A 23,921-nucleotide genomic window follows, 5' to 3' on the forward strand; every position below is an offset into this window, starting at 1 on the left:
ATTCAGGATGATGGTTTCCTTGTGTGGGGAGGCAAGGTATGGGTTAATGGAGAGGTCTGTGGAACTGCATGTAAGTTATTACCAAGGTCTTGGCTTTTCTTGTGAGTGCTGAGTCTATGGGTAGTTACTACATTATTAGAAATTAGTGAGTAACAACTTTTTTAAAAAGTAGCCAATAATGGACAATGATGAGAGTGTATGAATCCAGAGTTATGATTAACCCAATACTGGGCTCCTATGGTTACAAAATAAAACTGAAAATGAAACCTAATTAAGATGTAAATGATATCTTCATAAGGTCCTACAATGAAGAGGGAAGACACAAAGGCATAATAAGTTTCTTGAACTGAATTCAAGTGTCAAGACTTGAGGCAAAAATAATCATATATCAATGTAAAGTGACCAGTGGTAAACTTTGAGAAACCATGAAGGCCAACAGAAAGTTTCAGACTCCTGGGGTGCTGATTGTCAAAAGGAAGAAAAGTGGCCTGTACTCAATACAAAACAGCCACTTAGATAAACACAGGGAAGGCACACCTGCTAATTTGGTGGTTAACATATGTGGGAAAAGAAATTTAACACGAGATGAGAGGAATGAACTTTAAAAATGTTTTGGCCTTGGACAATGGTCTAACTCTAGTTGGAGAAATGATGACTTAACTAAACAGTACATCAACTAACAAAATGCAAGTGTGTTAGATAAAAGTCAGCAGGAATTCATAAATGACCTAGAATTTAGGTGGATAGGTAAGCTCAAATGAGGCAAAAGTGTAATCTAGCTGCCAAAAATTAACAAATTCTTACAATTTATTGTAAATGTACAGAATCCCAATGCAGAATAGACAAAGATTAGTCCCAATGTGCAGGATACAGGACTCGTAACCAGCATACTGTGTTTGTGTTCAAGTAACTTCTAGGGGGCATATCTTGATAAACTAGATCATATGCAGAGAAGAATGAATTGAGTGATAAAAGTTTTGCATCCCTATGATACAATGAACAACAAAAGGAACAAGATTATTTAATTATGAAGGCAAACTCTTGAGGAAAAGTGAGCATCATGAAATAGTTGACCTTTATCAAAAGCTATTAGATTTTTTTTTTTTCCCTGGCTGCACTCCTGGTGTGTGGAAGTTTTGGAGCCAGGGATCAAAGCTGTGCCACAGCTGTAACCAGAGCCATAGCAGTGACAACACTGGACCCTTAACCCACTGCATCATGAGGAACTCTGCTATTAGAGTTTTTAAAATATTATTTTATTGAAGAATAGTTGATATACACTTTTGTGTGAATTTCTGCTATACAGCAAAGTAACTCAGTTATATATACATAACTTTTCATTTTCATTTTATTTTCCATTATAGTTTGCCACAGGATATTGGATATAGTCCCTGTGCTATGCAGTAGGTCCTTGTTATTTATCCATTTTATATATAATAGCTTGCACCTGCCAATCCAAAACTCCCAGTCCATCTCTCTTTCCCATCCCTTGGCAACCACAAGTCTGCTGAAAAGGGATCAGATTTAACTTTAGGATACAACCAGATCAAGTGCAGAGGCTGATTCTGCTGAAGTCACAAAGAACTTAACCATCAGGGATATCTTACTTTCAAACCAAGAGCTTCTACCTTTTCAGCTCACTTGCTCATTGCTTCTTCAACTGCAAGTACCACAGCTCATGGACTCCTTTATAGTCTCCTTACTTATCAGCTCCGTCTTTTCTCATTTCCTCATTTACCTTCTCAGAGTGGTATACAAAACCCTTCTGATCCACTGTCCTTCAAGAGTAGTCTGGCAAAAGTCTTTATCCTCGAGAAATCTAGCTTCCTGTCTTCTCTGAATCTACATTTGGTTCTTAGAACTGCTAGAGTAAAGACATACAGCCAGGAAGACTGGTAATGAAAAAATCCATTATAAAAAGACACCAATCAGGCTTTCTATAATGCCTTGGAATTCTATTTTAGTTTATAATCAATAATCCATGCCAATTTCCACAGAAGGAAATATCCTTCCTCTTTTTTTTTTTTTCTTTTAATCCAGTGGGTTGGTTTTTTTTTTTTTTTTTTAACATTTTGGGAGTTCCCTTGGCGGCTCAGTGGAAATGAATCTCACTAGTATCCATGAGGATGCAGGTTTGATCCCTGGCCTCACTCAGTAGGTTAAGTAAGGATCCAGCTTTGCTGTGAGCTCTGAAGTAGGTCATGGCTACAGCGCCGATTCCACCCTGAGCCTGGGAACCTCCATATGCCAAGGGGGCAGTCCTACAAAGACAAAATATAAAAAAACCATTTTGTTGTAGTTGATTTACAATGTTGTGTGAGTTCCTAGAGTGCAACAAAGTGATTCAGTTTATACATATTCTTTTTCATTACGTTCTTTTTTTTGGCCATGTCTGTGGCATGAGGAAGTTCCAGGGCCAGGGACTGAACCTGTGCCATGGCTGTAACCAGAGCCACAGCACTCACAGCACTGTAAGCTTAACTCACTGAGCCCTGAGGGAACTTCCTCATTATGGTTCATCACGGGATATGGAATATAGTTCCCTATTTCCAGTAGGACCTTGTTAGCCATTCTATATATAATAGTTTACATCTGCTAACCCCCAACTCCCAATCTATCCCTTCCCCACCCTCTTCCCTTTGGCAACCAAAAGTCTGTTCTCTATGACTAAGTCTGTTTCATAGATAAGTTCATTTGTGTCATAGTTTAAATTCAACATATAAGTGATATCATATGCTATTTTTTTTCTTTCTGACTTACTTCACTTAGCATGGTAATCTCTAGTTGCATCCATGTTGCTGCAAATGGCATGATTTCATTCTTCTTTATGGCTGTGTGTATATATATTGTCCATCTGTGTATATACATATGTACCACATCTTCTTTATCCATTCATCTGTTGATGCATATTTAGGTTGTTTCTATGTTTTCTTTATTTTTATTTTTTTATTTTTGTCTTTCTAGGGCCGCACCCGTGGCATGTGGAGGTTCCCAGGCTAGGGGTCTAATCGGAGCTATAGCTACTGGCCACGCCACAGCAACACCAGATCCGAGGTGCATCTGCAACCTACACCAGAGCTCACGGCAACACCAGATCCTTAACCCACTGAGTGAGGCCAGGGATCAAACCTGAAACCTCATGGCTCCTAGTCAGATTCGTTTCTGTCGCACTGCCATGGGAACTCCTATGTTTTTTTTTGTTTGTTTGTTTTGTTTTTTTAATCATAGCTTCAACCTATTAACTGGATGTGAAATCTTTTCAGTGAATCATGACTTCAAATAACTTTTTTATTTATATATAATAGAAAATATCAGACTATACTGCTCATAGAATGGGTGTAATTTCATGAAAAGTTTTTTCAAGTTATCTGTTGTTATGTTTCTATAAATATACAGGGTAAATGTATTTCTTTTTTCTTTTCTTTTTTTCTTTTTGGTTTTTAGGGCCATACTTGCAGCATATGTAAGTTCCCAGGCTAGGGGTCGAATCAAAGCTGTAGCTGCCAGCCTACGCCACAGCCATAGCAACATGGGACCCAAGCTGTGTCTGCAACCTACACCAGAACTCATGGCAACGCTGGATCCCCGATCTACTAAGTGAGGACAGGGACAAATCTGAATCCTCATGGATTCTCATGAATCCTCATGAATCTTCAGATTCACTTCTGCTGTGCCACAATGGGAACTCCTGGGTAAATCTATTTCTTACTGCAGGTTATGGTTTAGAAGAAAACTGGAAAGCCACAACTTTTCTCTTATGCTCCCTAACCTGTCCTGTCCCCCTGCTCCCACCTGAAGCCCTCACTCCACAAACTATTCCCTTGTCTATTATTTTGGGTCCTTCCCACCAGAAGAGAAGCATGTTCAAACCTGCTTCTTAAAAAATAGTTCAAAAATGGCATATAGGCAAAAATAATCCACCTTGGACCTCACAGTTCCATCTAGATATTTATTACCCTGTGTCTCTCTTCTCCTCAGTCTTCTCAGTCAAGAGACATCTATGCCAGATCACTCATCACGTGTGAATCTCTACTTGTTCCCTGCAACACGCCCTTGGACCACTAGTGCTCCCTCTCACAGCCTTCTGTAACTGTTCTCACCATGGGCACATGATGTTTGTGGACCAAATGTTGGAGAATTTTCAATTCCTACCTTAGACAGCCCTCAGCAGAAAAGGATTCTGTTGACCACAGAGTCCCATAGTTCCAACAGATGCTCACACTCAAGTTTCCTTAACACAACTATGTAGTCAACTCTACTCCAATAAAATATATAAAAATAAAAAAGACAATCACCTTAAAAAATATATATATTTTTTTGGGGGGGGGGCAGGGAAGGGTCCTTTTCTTCCAACCATCTCTTAAACTTCCATGTCCTCGGAGTCGTGGTCCTACATCTCCCGCTCTCCTCAAGCTCCCCTCTCTGCCGGGCGAGATCATCTCCTACTATGGCTTCAATCACCTTCTAATGCTGACAAATCCCAACACAGAAAGTCAGATGTGACCATCTTATCCCACATTTGCCACCTCCACTTGGCTGTCTCACTGGCGTCTTTAACTAACACGGCTGACATGTAATTGCCGTCTTTCCTCTTCCAGGCCTGCCATCATTCTGGTGCTCTTCATCTTAGCCAATGATACTGCCATCTACCTACTGCCCAAGTCAGAAGGCTCACAGAAACCTGACTCCTCTTTTATATTTAACCTCTCATTCATCTTCCCATTATGAGACTAAATGAAATAAGCCCCCAGTAAATACTAGCTGTGACTACTTGCCCATGGTCAACCCATCATTCAACAGTTAAGGACTTGCTCAAAACTCAGACTAAGCAGGCCTCACTACTACACTATGTAACCTACTCCCTACACTCCTACCAGTTTCCTCTACCTAAAACTTTGGCAGCCATTTGTTCAAATTTGATCTTCTCCATCAGATGATAAACTACAGGGAGGCAGGGTGTGGGTGTTTCTTTCTTATTCACCATGTTATCTCCAATACCTTGATGCTCAGTGAATATTTGTTGAATGAATAAATGTTGGGAAAATTAGGGAGTGTCCCATAAACAAAAGACTAAAGGAGGAGATAATGGTTACCTGCCAAAAAAGTTAGAACAGATAATTCATGCAACAACTGAAAAGTTGTGATCAATGCCTCTTAGGTTTCTAAAATTTAATGATATTTTATTTTAATCTAGAATACAAAGATTCTTAAACACTGCCAGATGAAAATGATTTCTCTTTATTAAATCTAAACATTAAAGTCAAGACATTTATTTACCTTTGCCATAATATCTGCATAAGCCATATATAAAAAATCTTCCTCCAGTTTGCTATGAAAAACAAGAAAGAAACATCAGTTTTTAAGTAGAGGGTTAGTCATATGCCAAATAACCATCGCTGTATAAACTCTTTATATTTCAATAAATACATATTTTTAAAATGAAACAAATGCAAAACTTAGACAAAGCAGGCATTCAAAAAATACTGTAGAATCAGAAAGCAAAGACCTTAGACTTCCTAAACAGCGGCCCCATCTTACCTTTCATCTTTAAAAATTAACAAAGATTAAAACATGTGTATTATCCTCTCTTGTAAAACTATGGAAACCATTAATTCATGATGAAAGGCTTCTATCAAAAAATACCTGATGTCTGCAAAGCTCTTAGCAGCTTTAAACTTCAGCCATCCAAAAAACCCATTTATGAGAAATACCTCATTACCTGACAATGCCAGACAGGGAGTTGCTCTATGCTTAGGGATGAGATGATTTTGTAAGTTAGGAAATAATAAGAGAGAGAGAAATAGTGAGAGAAGGATGGGTCACATTCTCTAAGAGGGAGAAATGTACATTATTATGACATGCATAGAGGTCAAGTATGAATACTTCAAGACTCATATGGACTAATCATTAAATTTTCCCTCCGCTCCTTGAGGGGATGAGTGAGGCCTGAGGCAAAGTGGGCTTTCTTTCCCATGGTAGGGAGGCAGATAAATGTATTAAACCTCCACAACATCTTAACTACTGAATCAATCAATGCAGTGCCCCTGTAATGAGCCTCTGCAAAGCATATATTGCCTATTGGGCCTATGAGCACATTGAACTCAGAAGACGTCTGCCCTTTGTGATTTAAGTGAATGCTTATGGACAAGACTGTAGGAGCCAATAAAAATGGAAAATACCCTTAAGAGTAGATCTCAAAGAAACTTCCCATTGAGCTGATGTCTTACCCATCTCTTAAAGATCACTGCATAATGGAGACCAAATCTATCCAGGAAAATGGGGGTGGGGGGGTCACCAGATGGTCTCCAAACATTTTTGGTATTGAAATTTGCTTTGGGCTCTTTTGTTTTATGTTCTAAAGGCTGCTTGTGATAAAGAGAAAAGGCATTTGATGAGAAGATTCAGAATCCACTCCATCAGCTAAATACAAAGTTGCTACAAAAAACTAGAGCTAGGAAAATATCTGATAGGTAAATATTAAAGCCTGTATTGAATGAGTGTTGGTTCATAGGTGGGGATCTGGCCGGTCATGTCTTTGAACAATTCTCTCTCCTACCAAGAACAAGATGAGGTTGAAACATGAGCATGTGACACACAGAACACTCAGACATGGGTTTTTATTTGTTCTTCCTACGTCTCATGTGCACTCTCACAACCATACCATTTCTCTGTTAAAGCCGTTCGACTAAAGAGAAGGATCAGCTGATGCAGAGGATCAACTCTCTTTGTGCCTTCATCCTCTTCTGGAGGTACCGCTCCAGGTTTCTGCAAAAAAAAAAAAAAAAAAAAAAAAAGAAAAAAAAAAGTCAAATTTGTAAAGTTTCATATTTAGGTGAGATGTTCACTCAAACCTAGGAGCACGACGAGGATTAGAAACAAGATGCCTCTCAGAGTTCCCATGTGGCTCGGCAGGTTAAGGATCCAGCATTATCGCTGCTGTGGTTTAGGATACAGCTTTGGTGTAGGCTCGATCCTTGGCCTAAGAACTTCCATATGTGGTCACAGCTTTTGTCTTCCAGCTGTGGTGCATGTGTGTATATATTATATGCACTGTATTTGCACATATGTTTGTGTGTTATACCATCAATGCAAAAGTATGCAGCTTTAAAAAAAATTTTAATAACAGGATAAAAAAAATCTCTATGGGAGTTCCTGCCGTGGCTCAAGGGTAACGAACCCAACCAGTATCCATGAGGACGTGGGTTGGGACCCTGGCCTGGCTCGGTGGGTTAAGGATCTGGCATTGCCCCGAGGTATGGTGTAGGCTGCAGATGTGGCTTGGATCCCGAGTTGCTGTGGCTGTGGCGTAGGCCAGCAGCTACAGCTTCAATTCGACCCCTAGCCTGGAAACTTCCATGTGCCGTGGATGAGGGCCCTAAAAAGACAAAAAAAAAAAAAAAAAAAAAAAAAGAAAAAGAAAAAAAAGCCCACTGTGGGTGAAGATGTTATCTCATTCCAAATTTCTGAATGCTAGTTTTATAAGCAGATTCCTAACTACCTGAAAGTTTATCTGTGGTATATACATTTTAGCTTTAGGGAGGTCTCAATTTACAAAGAATTGCAATCAAATGCTATGTCACTCCAAGCATAAAAATGTAGTTCACAAAGCAGTGCCAACTGATTAGCAAAAGAAACATTTTGTATGCCTACACAAACAGAGGCAAAGAATGCTGAATGAGTTAATGTTTGAACCACTTACACATTACTTTTTCTCATTTTCAGTTACTCTTAAAACTTAAAAAAAAAAAATTCTCTTGGACAGAACATTTACCATGAGAAGAATTATTAAGTGTGTTTACTGATTGTGGAATTAATTTTTATTTTTTGTTGAATGATTAGATGAATTTTATTTCTCCATTAGAGTTACTCAGACTGATTTTCTCTCTACATAAATGATACTCTCCTGGATTTAAGGTTCCATGTTGCAGATACTGGAGAAATTTCTATAAGGTTGAATATTCTAATATTCTACAGGTTGATTTGACTCCAAAAACAAATGAAATTTATTTAAAGTATATGGGGGTAATCAGGGTTAAGGTTTAATGAACTGGATTAGTTCATCCAATATGTTCCCTGATAATTTGTGAGTTAAAACAAAAAAAAATTTTTTGGCTGCACCTGAGGCATGTGGAAGTTCCCAGGCCAGGGACTGAACCTGTGCCACAGCAGTGACCACAGCCTCTGCACTGTCAGCACTGGATTCTTAACCTGCTGTGCCACAGGGGAACTCCCCAAACCCAAAAACTTTTAGACAAGCGGTCTTTAACTTGGGAATCACGAAGCCTCTAACTAGCTGCCAAAATTCTGCATGACTGTATGCTTGCAAATGTTCCTAAGAAGATGGGTGTTGGTCAAATTTTTAAATAGGTCCACAGCTTTTAAAAATTAAGACCAAAAAAATGATGGCTTCTCTGAGTGAAGGTGTACTTTCAGTAACACACGCCTCTTATCAGCATGGCTGGATGAAAATTCCACTTGCCATTTATATTATATTTACCTTGACTTTCTGCTCTTCCTGTATCTAATCCATCACCTTCTGCCCTGTTTAAAAATCAGCTACTTTTCCTTGACTTTTGTCAACCTTTAACTTATTTTTGGTGAATAACTATTTATGTTCAGTTTATACAGTTCTCTCCTGGTTCTGAGTGTTTCAAGTTGCCCTGAGGAAGAAGTTAGAAGACTAATAGAGCCAAAGTTTAGTGAGACTCTGAATTGCTGGATTATTGATGAGATCTCTTTGAAATAAGCAAGAGTGAATTTTCCATTAAAAACACTGAATGCAAGTAACAATTGAGAACAGTTTCCTAAGACCAATACACTGCAATAATATTTTCCCTTCTATGTTGTAGATAACTGCTCACATTAACCTTATTCCACCAAACACAGACTCCTTCAGGTTCCATTAAAAACATACCGCTAAATCTTCTATCAGTTTATCTTCAAAGTAATGTTCCTCTGTTTCAATCCAAGACTTTTCATAGCCCTGAAGGAAGAGATTGACAGCTCGATGCCTACAAGATAAGCGCAATTTCAAACAGAGAGTTAAAAATTAAATTGTAAAAGTATTCAGGAGTGCTCTGACACTGATCTGTGCACTGAAAGAATAAAATAAAAATTAACTTCCTACCCTGGACTGGAGAGGCCAGACATTGCAGTGGATAGAGGAAGGGTTCTCAGATCACATGCTGACCTGCATTTAGTCATTTCTAAGTTTTGTGGCATTGGTCAAGTTATCCAACTTTGTCAACTTTTGTTTCTCTCATTTAATTATTTTAAAAAATTATAGTTGATTCACAATGTTGTGTCAATTTATGCTGTGCAGCAAAGTGCCCCAGTCACACACACACACACACACACACACTTATTTTCTCATTTATAAAACTAGGATAAGCCCATTTATACTTTCAAATTTGTGAGACTTAAGCTGAGATAAAGAATGTAAAAAACGCTGGACAGCTAGCTGCTCATTAAGTGGTAGCTCTACGACATAAAATATCTCTGGATAAACAATGAGATGAGTATCAAGAGAGGAATTATTAAGTGTTCTAGTTAACGTTAGATATCAACCCTGAGGAGTACAAACCTAAATGTATCTTCACGTGAACTTATGGGCATATATGTCCCAAGACTCGATCCTGGAATACTGATGGTAAATGGTCGCTTATGAAGTAAAGAAGACCGGTAAAGATTGAAAGACTAAGTAAACCCATCATGAAGCTGAGCAGAGATATGGCTAAAATCATACTCTTAGGACAAAGGATAAGAGGAAGTCATGGCAGTGAGAGAACATCATAAGAAAAGAAGAGCAGCGTTCAAATGAGATGGTGCCACTGCAGGATGGAACACTGAGCTTAACTACACCAAAGGTGGGTGAAGGGGTCATAAGACACAAAATTAGACAGGTTTACGAAGGCTCTTGAAAACAGGGAAAGGAACTGACAGTGCAGCTGGATCCATCAGAATCCACCATAAATCCTTGTATAGGAGAGGCTTGAACTTATTTGTATATCAGAATGACTGGTGGAACTTCTACAGAGTACACCTGCTCAGCCCTCAGAAATTCAACAGGTTGATGCTTAGATACTTCTTAAAAGAAAAAAGCACTGGAGGGAGTTCCTGTTGTGGCTCAGTGGTTAACGAATCTGACTAGGAACCATGAGGTTGCGGGTTCGATCCCTGGCCTTGCTCAGTGGGTTAAGGCTCTGGCGTTGCCGTGAGCTGTGGTGTAGGCTGCAGACTCAGCTTGGATCCCGCATTGCTGTGGCTCTGGGGTAGGCTGGCAGTGACAGCTCCAATTAGATCCCTAGCCTGGTAACCTCCATATGCCATGGGAGCAGCCCTAGAAAAGGCAAATAGACAAAAAAATAAAAAAATAAAATAAAAAAGCACCGGATCTGAGAACCACTGGAATAACGGGTACAATTTTGAATATGTTACATCAGAGAGTGTGGAACAACAGACTCTGTGACATTGTAGAAACTAGCCTGGCATCTGCTGCCATCAACCTGATGTGAGGCAGTAAAGTGACATGAAGGAGGGGCCTTCAAGGGAAGGACAGTGAAGTGAAATGGTTCAAAGAGCAATGTGATGGCACTTGGAGAATGACTGTACAGGAGGGGTCAGAAAAGGAATAAGAATATAAATTCAAGGTCGATGTGCAGTCTGACTAAATTGTGACCCCATGATTGAGTGAGAAAATTTAGAAGCAGCATGTTGTTTGAGGAGGAAATGAAATATATTTTATACTCAGTGAGTGACTAGATGACAAGGAATTTACCTGCCTTAGGGAAAGGGAAAGGTGTGATGTCCTATTTGTTTTGCTTTGTTAGTGGTGGGATTTTTGTTTTTGTTTGTTTTTTACTCTCTGACTTACATTATTCCTTCATTCAAACACTTACTAAAAAAAAGTCCGTGTTCTAGTTGCTGGGGATATGAAATTGAACATGGCTCTAAAGGAATGCAAAGTCTGAAGCAGAGACAAATAGCCAAATACTCCAGGAAAGTGCCTATAATAAGAGATAGGTAAAAGTGTTCTAGAAACAAGTAAGAGGAAGCATTCAACTTGCAAGATGTAGAAGGGTGTGGCTTGGTCAGAGATGTTCCAGAAAAGAGATGCAGCTGTGTTGAGCCCTGTTTAATAGTCATGAGGATGATGCCACTTAAATAAAGCTCAGTGTGGGAAAGAGTGGTTTCTTAGAAGAACCACAAAAGGTTGAAATGCACCCTGGGCCAGACTTCAATGCACGGGGTTACTTGTCTTTTAACAAGTAAGCCTGCTGCATCTCTAAGAGAAGGTTGATATGTCTGTCAAATATGCTTACCCTATTCCCGTAAATTAGTTCCACATCAGTTCTCCTCCCCAAAGACTAACAATCACAAAAAAAATTAAACCACAATAAACACTGATTGTGTCACATTCAGTTCTAGGCACTCCGTATACCTTGACCAGTAAATAACCTGAACAAGTCTATGAGGAAAATTTTATGGTACAGTTGAGACTGTAACAAAGTCAGGTAGAAAACTTGACTAAGGTCGTGCATCCATTAGCTCAAAGGTCAGGATTCAAATCAAGGCAATCTGGCTGGGAAGGATGAGATGCTAATTATTCTATCCTGCCTCACATATATGAGCAGATCCTCCTTAGTATTTAAAGGTACAAGTCACTAAAAACAAACATATGGTCACCAAAGGGAAAGGGGTGGGATAAATCAAGAGTTTGGGGTCAATAGATACACACTACTATATGTAAAGTAGATCACCAATAAGGTCCTATTACATAGCACCAGGAGCTATAGTCAATATCTTATAATAATCTATATGGGAGAAGAATCCGAAAAAGAATATTTACATATATGGATAACTGAATCTCTTTGCTGTGCATCTGAAACCTATACAACTATACTTCAATAAAAATAAAAAATAAAAGTCATTTAAAAATGACATTACAGAGCAATTAGAATACCCACAGCAACAAAAGTCAAATATTACACAGAAGAGCTAATAAATCTCCTCTGTTCTTCTCTTGAACGACTCAAGTCATGTTGCAGCAGAGGCTAGATTCCTACCTATCACTGGTCAGGGGGAAGAATGACTTTAAACTATCATAAACATTAAAGAAATTCTGACCTTGGCAGATTATACAAAGGAGCCATCCGGAAGCAGGCGACCACTGCCCGTTTCCTCTGCTTAGAGAGTAGTTTGTGCCACACAGCCTTTTTAGATCTCTGAGGGTGCTCCACCTGGGGTAGGATAACACAAAGACACACCTGTTTAAATCCCAAACTACCTTCAATAATACGGTATTAAATAGCTGCACCTTTTAGCTAAAAACTTTTAGAATCTCAATTCCAAAAGTACCTTACAATTATTATGAAAGAACTCATGTCCTAAAAGTTACCCAATGCTAAATTTGGAATTGTTTCAAATGTTACTTATTTTCCTTAGTAAAAATGTAATATTTTCCCAATAATGTGTACCCGAGAGGCTATGTCATCTTTAAAATCAAAGAAATATAAAACCATTCTAAACAAAATCATTTTGCGTCCTTTTCAGAATTTGGTTATGGTGCCAAAACACATCTTCTGCCAATGCAAACAATTAACCTGTTATTGTTTATGTATCCATTTTCATGAATTTTATTCTAAGAGTTACAAACACTTAAAGAAAATTCTATTGAAAAGTCTATTGTCCCTTAATGTAATAGGATGGAAAGAAGATGACAAGCCTCCATGAACACATTACTAGGATTAAAAGAGTTTTATTTTGCAAAAATGTTAAAATATGTAATTATTTTGTTAGATAGGAACAAATGAGAATTTGAAAGTTGCAGTAAATGATGCAAGCAAGCTATTTTTTTTAGCTAATGGTGTTTGGAATTTTGAGAAGAAAAAGAGATTAATTATAGGTATTAGAGAGAAAAAAATCCCAACATATCATTCTGCAATAATTAGTAATTTCTAGGCAATTGAACACTGTACTTCCCAGACTGTAATATCTCCGGCGCATACATGTAGATTTCTGGAAAAAATAAAAATGCTATGTTAGCTAAAAAAGTAAAACTATTATTATCCTTTGCAGTAAAAGGTGAAAATATGGATGTCTGAAGAAAACATTAAGAAAGTCTGGATTATAGCGGTTTGGGAATTTTAACAAAGCAACTTGTATAATGTGAAAGTACTTATTTCTGTGATCTCTTTCCTCCACAGGATCCATAAACACTTTTGATAATTATCCAGTTCAATATGATTCTTGGTTATGTTAGGCAAAATACAACATTGTTGAGACTCAACACTGTATATGAAACAGAATCAAGGGTAGTTTCACTCAAGTAGAAAAAGGCATTCTGATCAAAATGGGTGACAGTCAACAAACATAAGTACCAAAGTGTTGAAGATACAGAGGTAAACATCGTAGAAAAGGTCTCTGCCATCACGAAGCCTACCATTTGGCAGAGTATTTTATCACCTAAAGAAAGACCTTAAATAGTGAGTTTTCCTGTAAATTGTGTCAATAGATGTTGGTAAGATCTGAGATCCAAAAGTGACACCACGGTGTGTTTTGTCACTGTCCGGGTGTGTGACGTGTTAGCTTGATGAGAGTTTGAGTACTAGAAAATTCCAAGGAGACGGCTTACTCTCCTGAGAAAACGTACCAGACATACAGTATAAAATGTTCATCTGCAAAGGTCGCTGACACTTGACATAAATGGAGTGAAGTATTTCCTGTGCACCCACTGTTTTTGCCACCGTTGCTGGGTATAGCAAGTGAAAATATTCTTTGCCAACTATTCTATGACTCATTTACAAATGAACATTAGGAAAGAAGCATGAATTCTACACTCAGCTATCTTCCACTTTTCTACTCTTTGATAACTGAGGAGTTCTTTTACTCATGTTCTTAACATTTTGAAGACTACCTGGCCTTCACAAAAATCTGGCCCTCTTACCTTTTCCTAGATGACTCCTACTCCTTTAAGGTTTACACAGGGATCATCCTCATCACGGCTAGACTAAGTCTGGATTCCTTTGATCCTCTCTTCAGTATATTTTGTAACCTATCACACCTGCATCATTACATATTTGTCTTTAGGTCCACATCCTCTACCAGAGCATGAGCCACTTGGGTAGGGGACAGAATTCAACCCCCGGGACCCACAGAGTCCCACGAGGCTGCCATGGGGTCGTGCATGCAATAGATGTTCATGGGATAAACAGCCACTTGGCAAAATGAATCTCACTACTCACAAATGACATCATTCATTATGACTGCATATATTTATGAACATAATGTATTTATGTATATATAATAAAACATAATCAGATTTCAATAAACTTCATTTAATGTAGCTGTGAGTTATCTAAGCAAATCCAGACATGTGCATGAAAATCTGGAAGAATTAAAATCTCACAGTGCGTAATCCTGCCAGAAATGGTCCTCCAGTAGTCATTTAATTAACATTGAATAATGTTCTTAAATATGTATATTGTCCTGAAAAACAACTCTTTTGACTTGATAGAGAACTTAACATTTCGTGACCTCAAATCCTGTCATCTGCTGATTGATTATCACATATTTATTTAATATTTCAGGAAAATATTTAGGGAAATGTTAAGTTCCCGAAGTAATATTTTACTATCGGATGTTATACTGTTAACATCATAATATTACATAAAGTAAATACATATCAATAGCCATATGGGTGAATAGTATCCTAGTTTAATCTTATCAGGTGTGGGATAAACTGCATGGCACTGGAGAGGTTATTAGCATTGCGGGGGGGATGGCAACTGAGTAAAAGCAAGAAGGAAATTAAGAGGATGCTACTTTACATGATATCCTTGGGTTATGTCACTGGCCAGGGCAGGGATGGGAGATTGTCAGATAATATAATATTGGGAACCAAAGAAACATGTTTATTATTGCTATGCTTATATGTTCTGCAAAACATTCGGGGACAAGGTTCCTGAGATGATGTGGGGAATTTGATGATTTCATGTTCAGTGTAAAGTAACCATCCCTCCACGTCAGGTAGGTACTGTCATGGAGACCCAGTGACAGCACACTGTGGGGTTTACACTGAGTACCCTCAGTCTGGTGTTACTGTGCTGAACGATCTCATGAGAAACAGAGACTGTCTCTGTGTTGCAGATATTTTCCCTAAGCCAGAAGATTGCTTGTTCAAAAATATAATTCACCAATTGATAACTTAGTTTCAGATATTCTTGGCTTGGAAATTCTTGAGCAAATGTAATAAGTAAGAAAATCAAGCATACAGTGAGCTTTGTAGTCGAAAATAGAATACAACTGCAAAAATGATCTAAAAACACTATTCTTAAATGGTTTTTATAGCAATGCATTGCTCTTCTCTGAATGTATTTTATTCCTGATCTTGAGAAAAATTAGCTCAGAAGTATTAAAAGGAAAGGTGAAGCAAATTCAAAGTTCAAATATTAGACCAGTGAAAGACAGTATCTCAAATATGTTGTTATGAGCAGCAATGAAAAATAATAGAAGTGTAAGACTTTTGAAATCAGAGTAACACCTAAAAATTTTCCAGAATGGTTAAAAATTAAGTATATAATCATAAATATCTGTTTAATTTAAAAAATATTTTTAAAAGCAAATGAAACAGAGGCCTTGATCTCCCCAAATACACTACTACGTACTGTTACAAAAAATAAGATTGCAAATGATGTTCATTAGATACTAAGCACTCCTGAGTCACAGAATTTTTGCAATGAATATGCTGAACATAAGCATATTTTGGCACACTTAATAAGTTAACACACATCCTTTTTAAACATATTTCACATGCTTGAGGCCAATGAGATTGAGTCAACACAAAGCCTAACCTGTTCAAGATGAAAAAGCACATTTGCTATATCCAAGACTCTTTCCACTGTCTTTTCAGGATCTGAAGTGTCCTCAGTCCTGTTGGGTAAGTCTTTGTAAAGAGCCATCTGCCATCTAATAGCAGGATCCTCCAGCTGCAGAAAAAAGAAGAATGTGGAAAAAATGCAATATAAAGAGGGGAAGACCCATTTTTGAAGAGTCAATCAATAGCTATTTCTTGAGCAGAGCACAGGGTCAAAACATGATGCAGAGATCAAGACAGAGAAGTATCTTGTCCTCATGAAATTTATCACCTGGCAAAGAAGACAGACATCCAACATATATTTACATTGGTGACAGGGGCTACCAGAAAAAAATATAAGGTACCTTGAGGTTTAACCTAATCTGTTGGTGGTTGGAAAGGTTTCCCTAAACAAGTGAAGTTCAACTAGGATTTAAGGATAAGCTGAAGATGGTCAGGGAAAGGAAAGAGGCAAAGCTATCTTTTCTCCTTCTCTTTTCCTTTCACAGTCATTTTACTTATTTTTTAAAATTTGTTTTACTCAGAGTTGATAAACAATGTTGTGGTAATTTCTGCTGTACAGCAAAGTGATTCAGTTATACATATATATATATCCTTTTCCATATTCTTTTCTGTGATGGTTTATCAGGGATATTGAACATAGCTCTCTGTGCCCTATAGTAGGACCTTGTTGTTGATCCATCCTATATATAATAGTTTGCATCTGCCAATCCCGAACTCTCAATCCACCCCCCTACCCACTCAAGCTGGCAACCACAAGTATGTTCTCTGTGAGTCTGTTTCTCACAGTCAATTTATATCTAAAAACATAGGGATACTATACTACATCAGAGCTCAGATGCACAGAGACAAAAGTATCAATTCATATAAATCAATGAGGTCCTATAAAATCATATTCTTATAATAAAGGAATCTACAGGCTTTCGATATGAGTGAAAGTTATAACTGAACTCTGAGTGTTTTTAAGAAATATTAGTTTAAAGCAGAGAAAGTGACAAATACAAGCATTTTCGAGGGAAAAAGCAATTCAAAGAAATATGGAATAAGAACAAGCTAAGGAATACCCTTATTTCTCTTCTTCCATTAAGTATTTCCTTTAAAATTGGGAGATGGAGAGTAATGAAGCAGAAGTAAATGGATATCATCCAAAACTTCAAAACTCCAAGCCTGGGAAAGCTAGTTTGAAATGTTAAAAATAACTTTCATCTGGAGGCAACAGAGACCAAGCTTTGCATACTGAGTGACTTGTCAACATCACTTGTGCTTTGATAAAACAAAATGTTCTTTCTCCACACATTTCTTTTGCATCTCAGGACTCTGGTCCTTTCAGATTTTATTCTTTCTAATACAAAATTACTGCTTTTGTCCCCAAGATTACCAGTACATTACAATGTACTCAAGAAGGCGCGGGGAACAAAGGAACTCTGTTTTTGCAAGTCTATATATTTCCATAATATGGGGGCTTAACTCCTAACATCAAAAGTATAGAATGGACTGTCAAAAAGAATAAGTATCTGTTACCTCTTTACTTTCAGGTCTCATTCATCTGAAGGGGAAATCTTGATGATAAAAGTGCTTCTTTTCTGTTCTTCTCTTTCTTCCTGACTCCACAACATAAATTGTCAAAACTATCCCTACAAGTAACCTCTAGAATATAAGGAAAGAATTTCCTCCTGCTTACTCAAGACATAGTGTTTTTATTTGACCAGTTCCTGAGAGTGGTATAAATCCCTTCTTAAGAGGTACTGACTACTTCCTGTCTCTGTTTGGGACCAGAGTTCTCAAAGTGGGATCTGGGTGCCTGGGAATCTCTAGACCCTTCTGTGCACACATGATCTCCTCAAACACCCATGAGTGTGGTATAAATGTGAGGTGCAGCTGGAAGCTTTATGAACATTTTGGAGAATGTTCAAGATATGTCTGCTACCTGCAAAGAGATCATGCTCTCATAGGAATTACTCTCCTACTCTGTTAAAATTATGATGAAATGGATATCTGAGTACACAACAAAGTGCACATGAAGTTTGCACTAAATCATATTTGTGCATCATGAATATTGTAAAAGCATGTTGCACCTTTACCACATTATATTCTGAAATTTTAAAAGAACATGGTTTGGATCTTTGGAAAGAAATATTTGAATACCTACAAGGGATACATTATACTACAGGCATGACTTTTTGGCATTTGGACATTTTTAATTAATAGAAAAATCCTCAGAAAGGACATCAGATAGAAGCAAATAGTTGCATCAAATAATAAATTGCTAGACTGCTCACATTACCTAACAGGTCTTGTAAACAATGACTAGCTTACCCTCTAGTGTGAAACCATTTCCCAATAATGGTAAATGCTTTGACTACAAAAACTACTTGGAGCAAATTTTTTACCCACCATTAAAATGTAGGTGCTAAGGAACAGATATGTGTGTATGTACAGCTGAGTCACATTGCTGTATACCTGAAACTAACACAACATTGTAAGTCGACTATATTCCAATAAAATTTTTTAAAAAGAATATTCTTTCAAACAGAATAAAATACATTTGAAGAAAGAAAGAGAAAAAGTAGGTGTTATTGATCCAGGGAGGCAGGGCCCCCAGCGGCCTGCATGTCTACACCTGCACCTTATGGCCCTGAGTTCACAGGCAGCCAGGTACTCCCCTACCAGGGGTGCACCAGGTGCAGTTCCCATGCTCTGTGCTCTTCTGCTTCTTTTGCTTGGCCCTCTATGAATTGCTCATCCAGAAGTTCTATGTCTTTCTGCTGTGACAGGAGGAAAGGGTCAGACTAGCCATCATGTATTTTGGAGATATTATTTGGTGGGACAGAGATTTTACAAGGGACTTGGACTTTAGGAATGCCAGTTCCTGTCATAGAACAGTACCCTACAGGTCTTGGAAGAACTCTTCAAGAAACTGATGTAACAGGTATAAAGCTGGTACTTCCAAAGCCTGTTTTTGGTGGTATCACCAGAAGCCTTCAGAGCTTCCTGGAGTCAGGAGTGTTGTGTTACTTGGTGTAGAAACTCAGGTGTGCATCTAGCAAACAGCTCTGGAGCTCACTGGTAGAGCATCGAGGTGCATGTTGTGGCTGACACACATGATCAAGAAGTAGAATGGACAGGATGCTTGCTCTGGAGGGTCTGGCTTATAGTAGGGTCATAGCGACTACAGGTAAGGTTGTTCTGCTATAGCTGGTGGCTGATAAAGACCATCCGAAATTCAATTAGGGCAGGTGCTCCAGAGTTGGATCTGCTTTCCAAAGTATAGAACCTTGAAAAGGACTGGTATGCTCTCTGCCAGCAGGTGACAGGACCCTAAGCCCAGAAAAGCTCTCATCTCTACCAGGATTACAATGTTACAACACAAACTGGCTCCTTTTTTTACATATCTTAGTAAAAAACTTAACCAGTTAGACCATTTGTTTCCCAGCATTTAGTTACAACTGTCAAAGTTGCCACTCACCTTCATTTTATGTTAATATGCTTTTATTTATTTAAAAATTATAATGCAGATGCCTGGTGCCCGTATTGTCTACACCATATACACGAATCATACTTTCAAAAGCACATAACTTTTCCTTTTCTTTTGTGGCCGAACTGTAGCATATAGAAGTCGCTGGGCCAAGGATCGAATCTGAACCGCAGCTGCAGCAAAGTGGGATCCTTTAACTCACTGTGCTGGGCAGGGATCCAGCCCATGCCTCTGCAGTAATGGATTCTTACTCTACTGTGCTACAGTGGGGACTCCCAAAAGCACACACTCTTGTCACATTTTCTTAGCTTTTGCATAGTAAAGACAGATCTCCCAGTAATGGTTTGACTTCTGCGTTATTGTGAGATGTATGTTATAATGTTAATGTGTATTCAGAGCCTTTACTTTACGGGTTGATTGAGACAGGATTATTATCTGAGAATTTACAAACAGGACTCTGGATCACCTTACTCCTTTTACTCATAATGCAGTAAACGTTAAATTCCATTGGTTTAACCAGATGAATTATATTGAGTGATTACATATATTTCTTAATTATGCTAATTTTCTGATTCGGCTCACCATCACTAATTCTCTGATAATATTATCTTTTTTTTTTTAACAGAGTCTTTTACCTAGAAAGACAGATTGGGTCATTGTTTAAATTTTGTAAACAGATAGGATGATTTGCAAGCCATATAATTAGTGGTGGGCTGTTTTAAGATCTTTGACATATTACTTCAGCTGAATAGCTTTATAACCATCTTGAATATATCTTCTACTATTCACAAAATTTAGCACAAAGATAAAAGCTGAATGAAATGTAGTTTTAAAACACCCATGTTTTTGTTTGATATTTTTCCACCTACCCTCCAATTATTGTTAATGCAAAACATTAACAATAATGTTAATTATTGGGCTCAGTAATGATTTGGTAGCATTAATTCTGTAGTCATTACTACCCCTTAATAAATTTATTTTCATTAAAACATATTATAGTAGGTGTTTTGTTTTTGTTTTTGTTTTTTTTTGGTCCCCTTTTTTTGAGAGCCACACCTGCAGCATATGGAAGTTCCCAGGCTAGGGATGGAACTGGAGCTGCAGCTGTTGGCCTACACCACAGCTACAGCCACGCCAGATCCTATACCATGGCTCCTGGCAATGCCAGATGCTTAACCCACTGAGTGAGGCTGGGCATCAAAACTGTGTCCTCATAGATACTAGTCAGGTGTGTTAGCGCTGAGCCATGGTGCGAACTCTGTATCGTATTTTAAAACTTTTCAAAAAATATGTGAAATACGGAACATCACTGTCTTTTCTATTAAAGCAATTGAAGAATAAAAAAGTAGGTGTTCTCTTAGTTTCCATTCATGTTTCCCTTCTAAATGTACACTCGCTTTCCTATTATGGTAATTTTTACTCTCTTCTGCGACTCAAAACACGTATTTAATTTCTAAGCAAGAAATGTAAAAATTTCAAATTCTTATAGACACCTATCTCCATGTCCCAAAGGTCCTCAAATTCAGCTATATGAAGGAAATTCTCAACCTTTATTTCAACTGGTGACATCTTTTTTTTTTTTTAAAGTTTAACAATCTATTTTGAAAACAGTTCATTTGCTATCATGTGAATCATTAACACAAAAGGATTTTCAAGCAAAGCAGGATAACACGTGATTAAGATAATATATTTTCACTATCTTATTTGTTAAAGTCATGTTATTTGTGGTACTATTTTGAAGAGAGATTAATTAATTTATGCATGCTAAATTGAATGAATGCTTTAGAATAATAGTATTTGGCTTACCTTGCCTTGTAAGTGAATATTACTACGGATTATATCTCGGACTTCATCCTCAGTGTCTTTCTGTCAAGAAATAAATGTTACCTAAAAGAAGTCTTATAATGCATCAGCTGTGACAAGTCAACAGAAACAACATAAATTGCTTTTGAAATCATTTATGTCCCAACAAACAAATTTATAGAATTTAATACATGCCACAAATGCGGGGCCGTCTCTCTAAGATAATATCTTGATGGTGCTGTGACAGGAAACAAGACAACCACCTACTTTAACTCCACCAGAAGTGCACTAGACTCAGTGGAAGTGAATTTCCAGTTCACAACAAGTAGGGCACAAGCATGTTCCTTGGGTTCCAAGAGAAGCAGAGTTCTGCCATTCTGGGAAATCTCCATGACATAATTTTTAGCACCCAGTAACATCCCCAAAGTTACCACAATAATGAGGAGCATACTCTGAGAATCAAACATTAGGCAATACCCAATGGGTCTGAATCTGTGCAGCCCCTCTGCCCCAACCTCCCTTCAACTTGCTCATGGTGGGATCTCAAACTCTGGGTATGCAGAGAGGTGCTTCGGTGTGGGGACACAGGAAGGAAAATACGTCTCCAATTTACGTAAATATAATATAGCCACCCCAACGTGTATTTTTTAATTTTTTTTATTTTTATGGATGCACCAGTACAGTATGGAAGTTCCTGGCCCAGGGGCTGAAACTACACTGCAGCTGTGGCAATGCCAGATCCTTAACCCACTATGCCAGGCTGGGGATTGAACCTGGGCCTCCACAGCAACTGAAGTCCCTGCAATTGGAGTTTTCTTGTTTTTGTTTTTGTCATTTTGCCTTTCCTAGGGCTGCACGCACAGAATATGGAGGTTCCCAGGCTAGGGGTCCAATTGGAGCTGTAGCCACTGGCCTATGCCGAAGCCACAGCAATGTGGAATCCAAGCTGCGTCTGCGACCTACACCACAGCTCACAGCAACGCCAGATCCTTAACCCACTCAGCAAGGCCAAGGATCAAACCCACAACCTTGTGGTTCCTAGTCAGATTTGTTAACCACTGAGCCACGACGGGAACTCCTGCAGTTGGATTCTTAACCTACTGTGCCACAGCGGGAACTCCCCGATGGAATTTCTGAAAAAAAATTGCATCCTCTCTGTGTGTAGCCACGAAGAGGAAAATCAGAGGCCATCAAGAAATCCTGATGACTTCCATCTTAAAGCTCGCAAGGGAGGAGAGCTGCTGATGTCAACATCTAATCTACCCACAATCAGCACAACACATCATGCTTCTGACACTGAACAACTGCCCTTCATAAATCTGCAGGTGACTTCCCATCCCAAATTTTATATAGGACTTCATATGAAATTCATTTTTTTTCCACTACCAGCGACTTGCCATCTTTTCTATTTGATTTCTGAATATGCCTGGAGGTGACTTACATAATTTAGAAATAAAAAGTCTCAAAAAAAAAAAAAAAAAGGCAGTCTTTATATCTGTATCCAGGGCCTGTGCAGAAAAATTGCTTCATGAAACATTCAATGCAAATAAAACATTAACATAGAGATGAAGGAATCAAACACTTGAGGGTCTGGAGGTCAAAAGATCACATCCACTGGGAGGAACCGGAGACTTACCAGACTAAACCGGTTTTTGGCCAGAGCGATGAGTTCCTGGTCCCCAGGGGCACAGATGTTCAGGCCGATGGGCAGGAGTCGCTTCAGAGCTGCCACGATAAGCGAGGTCTGCATGGAATACCGGTCCCCTTTGCGCTTCATTTTCTTCCTTTCCTGATCAGAAACAGCTGCCTACAGCACCAAGATAAATGTTAGAATCTGTAGGCACATCTTATCTCACAGAACTAATGTACCTTCTCTAACTTGACTGCACTTTTCTCTTTGCCTCTCAGGATCGCTTGCTGATTTTTTTTTTTTTTTGCTTTTTAGGGCCACACCAGTGGCACATGGAGGTTTCCAGGCTAGGCGTTGAATCAGTGCTGCAGCCACTGGCCTAGGCCACAGCCACAGCAATGCCAGATCCAAGCTGCATCTGCGACCTACACCACATCTCATGGCAATGCCGGATCCTTAACCCACTGATTGAAGGCAGGGATCAAATCCGAACCCGCATCCTCATGGCTACTAGTCGGGTTCGTTAACAGTTGAGCCACAACGGGAACTCCTCTTGCTGAGTTATAGTCCTACTGTCAGATACCCAGGCCAATAGAATTCACTGGTAGGCATTTCTATATGATTGCCTATGAACATTGTAATTTTAGAGAGGCAAATGGATATATGAAAAATCCATGGTAATTTCAGGTATTTTTGTTTTGTATGTTTTATTTTCTGTTTTATAATTTTCAGTGCTTAAGAGGAAAAAATTTAAGAGTAAATGATTTTTGTTCGACGAATGTTTGCTTTGCAATATGCACATACATACAGTATATATCAAACTCTCACAAAATACATTTGCCTTTTATATAGGTTGAATGCCTGTCTCCCAGTGCCTTAATCCATATCAACTGGAAACAGACAAAATCAGCCATATTATATAAATATTCAGGATTATCTCTGGACAAACTGTTTACAATTAAGTATAGCCGTGACATGTCAGGGTTCTCCTGTAATTTTGCTGAAAACCATGATTATGCCAAGGTCAATGTAAACATAAATGACAGAGTCTAACTTTCATTGGGTAGTGAGTATTTTTCTTTCTATTAAGAGGATATGTTCTAATGTTAAAATTAAAATAATTGTCCCACGTCCACTTC

The 23,921-nt window shown here is 38.3% G+C and overlaps 1 protein-coding gene and 1 pseudogene across 1 annotated transcript in view; one reads left to right on the top strand and one right to left on the bottom strand.

Annotated features, from left to right (window-relative positions):
* Positions 1-23,921, bottom strand: part of RYR2 (ryanodine receptor 2) — a 754,552-nt gene that overhangs the window by 96,234 nt on the left and 634,397 nt on the right. Inside the window, 8 exon segments of the mRNA XM_021072683.1 lie at positions 5,278-5,329; positions 6,662-6,765; positions 8,915-9,011; positions 12,127-12,239; positions 12,982-13,017; positions 15,852-15,986; positions 21,156-21,215; positions 22,789-22,959. Of these exon segments, the coding sequence (XP_020928342.1) occupies positions 5,278-5,329; positions 6,662-6,765; positions 8,915-9,011; positions 12,127-12,239; positions 12,982-13,017; positions 15,852-15,986; positions 21,156-21,215; positions 22,789-22,959 (768 nt within the window).
* LOC110256641 lies at positions 16,590-20,427 on the top strand (annotated as a pseudogene).

Source organism: Sus scrofa, chromosome 14 (genome assembly GCF_000003025.6).
Source record: "Sus scrofa isolate TJ Tabasco breed Duroc chromosome 14, Sscrofa11.1, whole genome shotgun sequence".
NCBI classification, from domain to species: Eukaryota; Metazoa; Chordata; class Mammalia; order Artiodactyla; family Suidae; genus Sus; species Sus scrofa.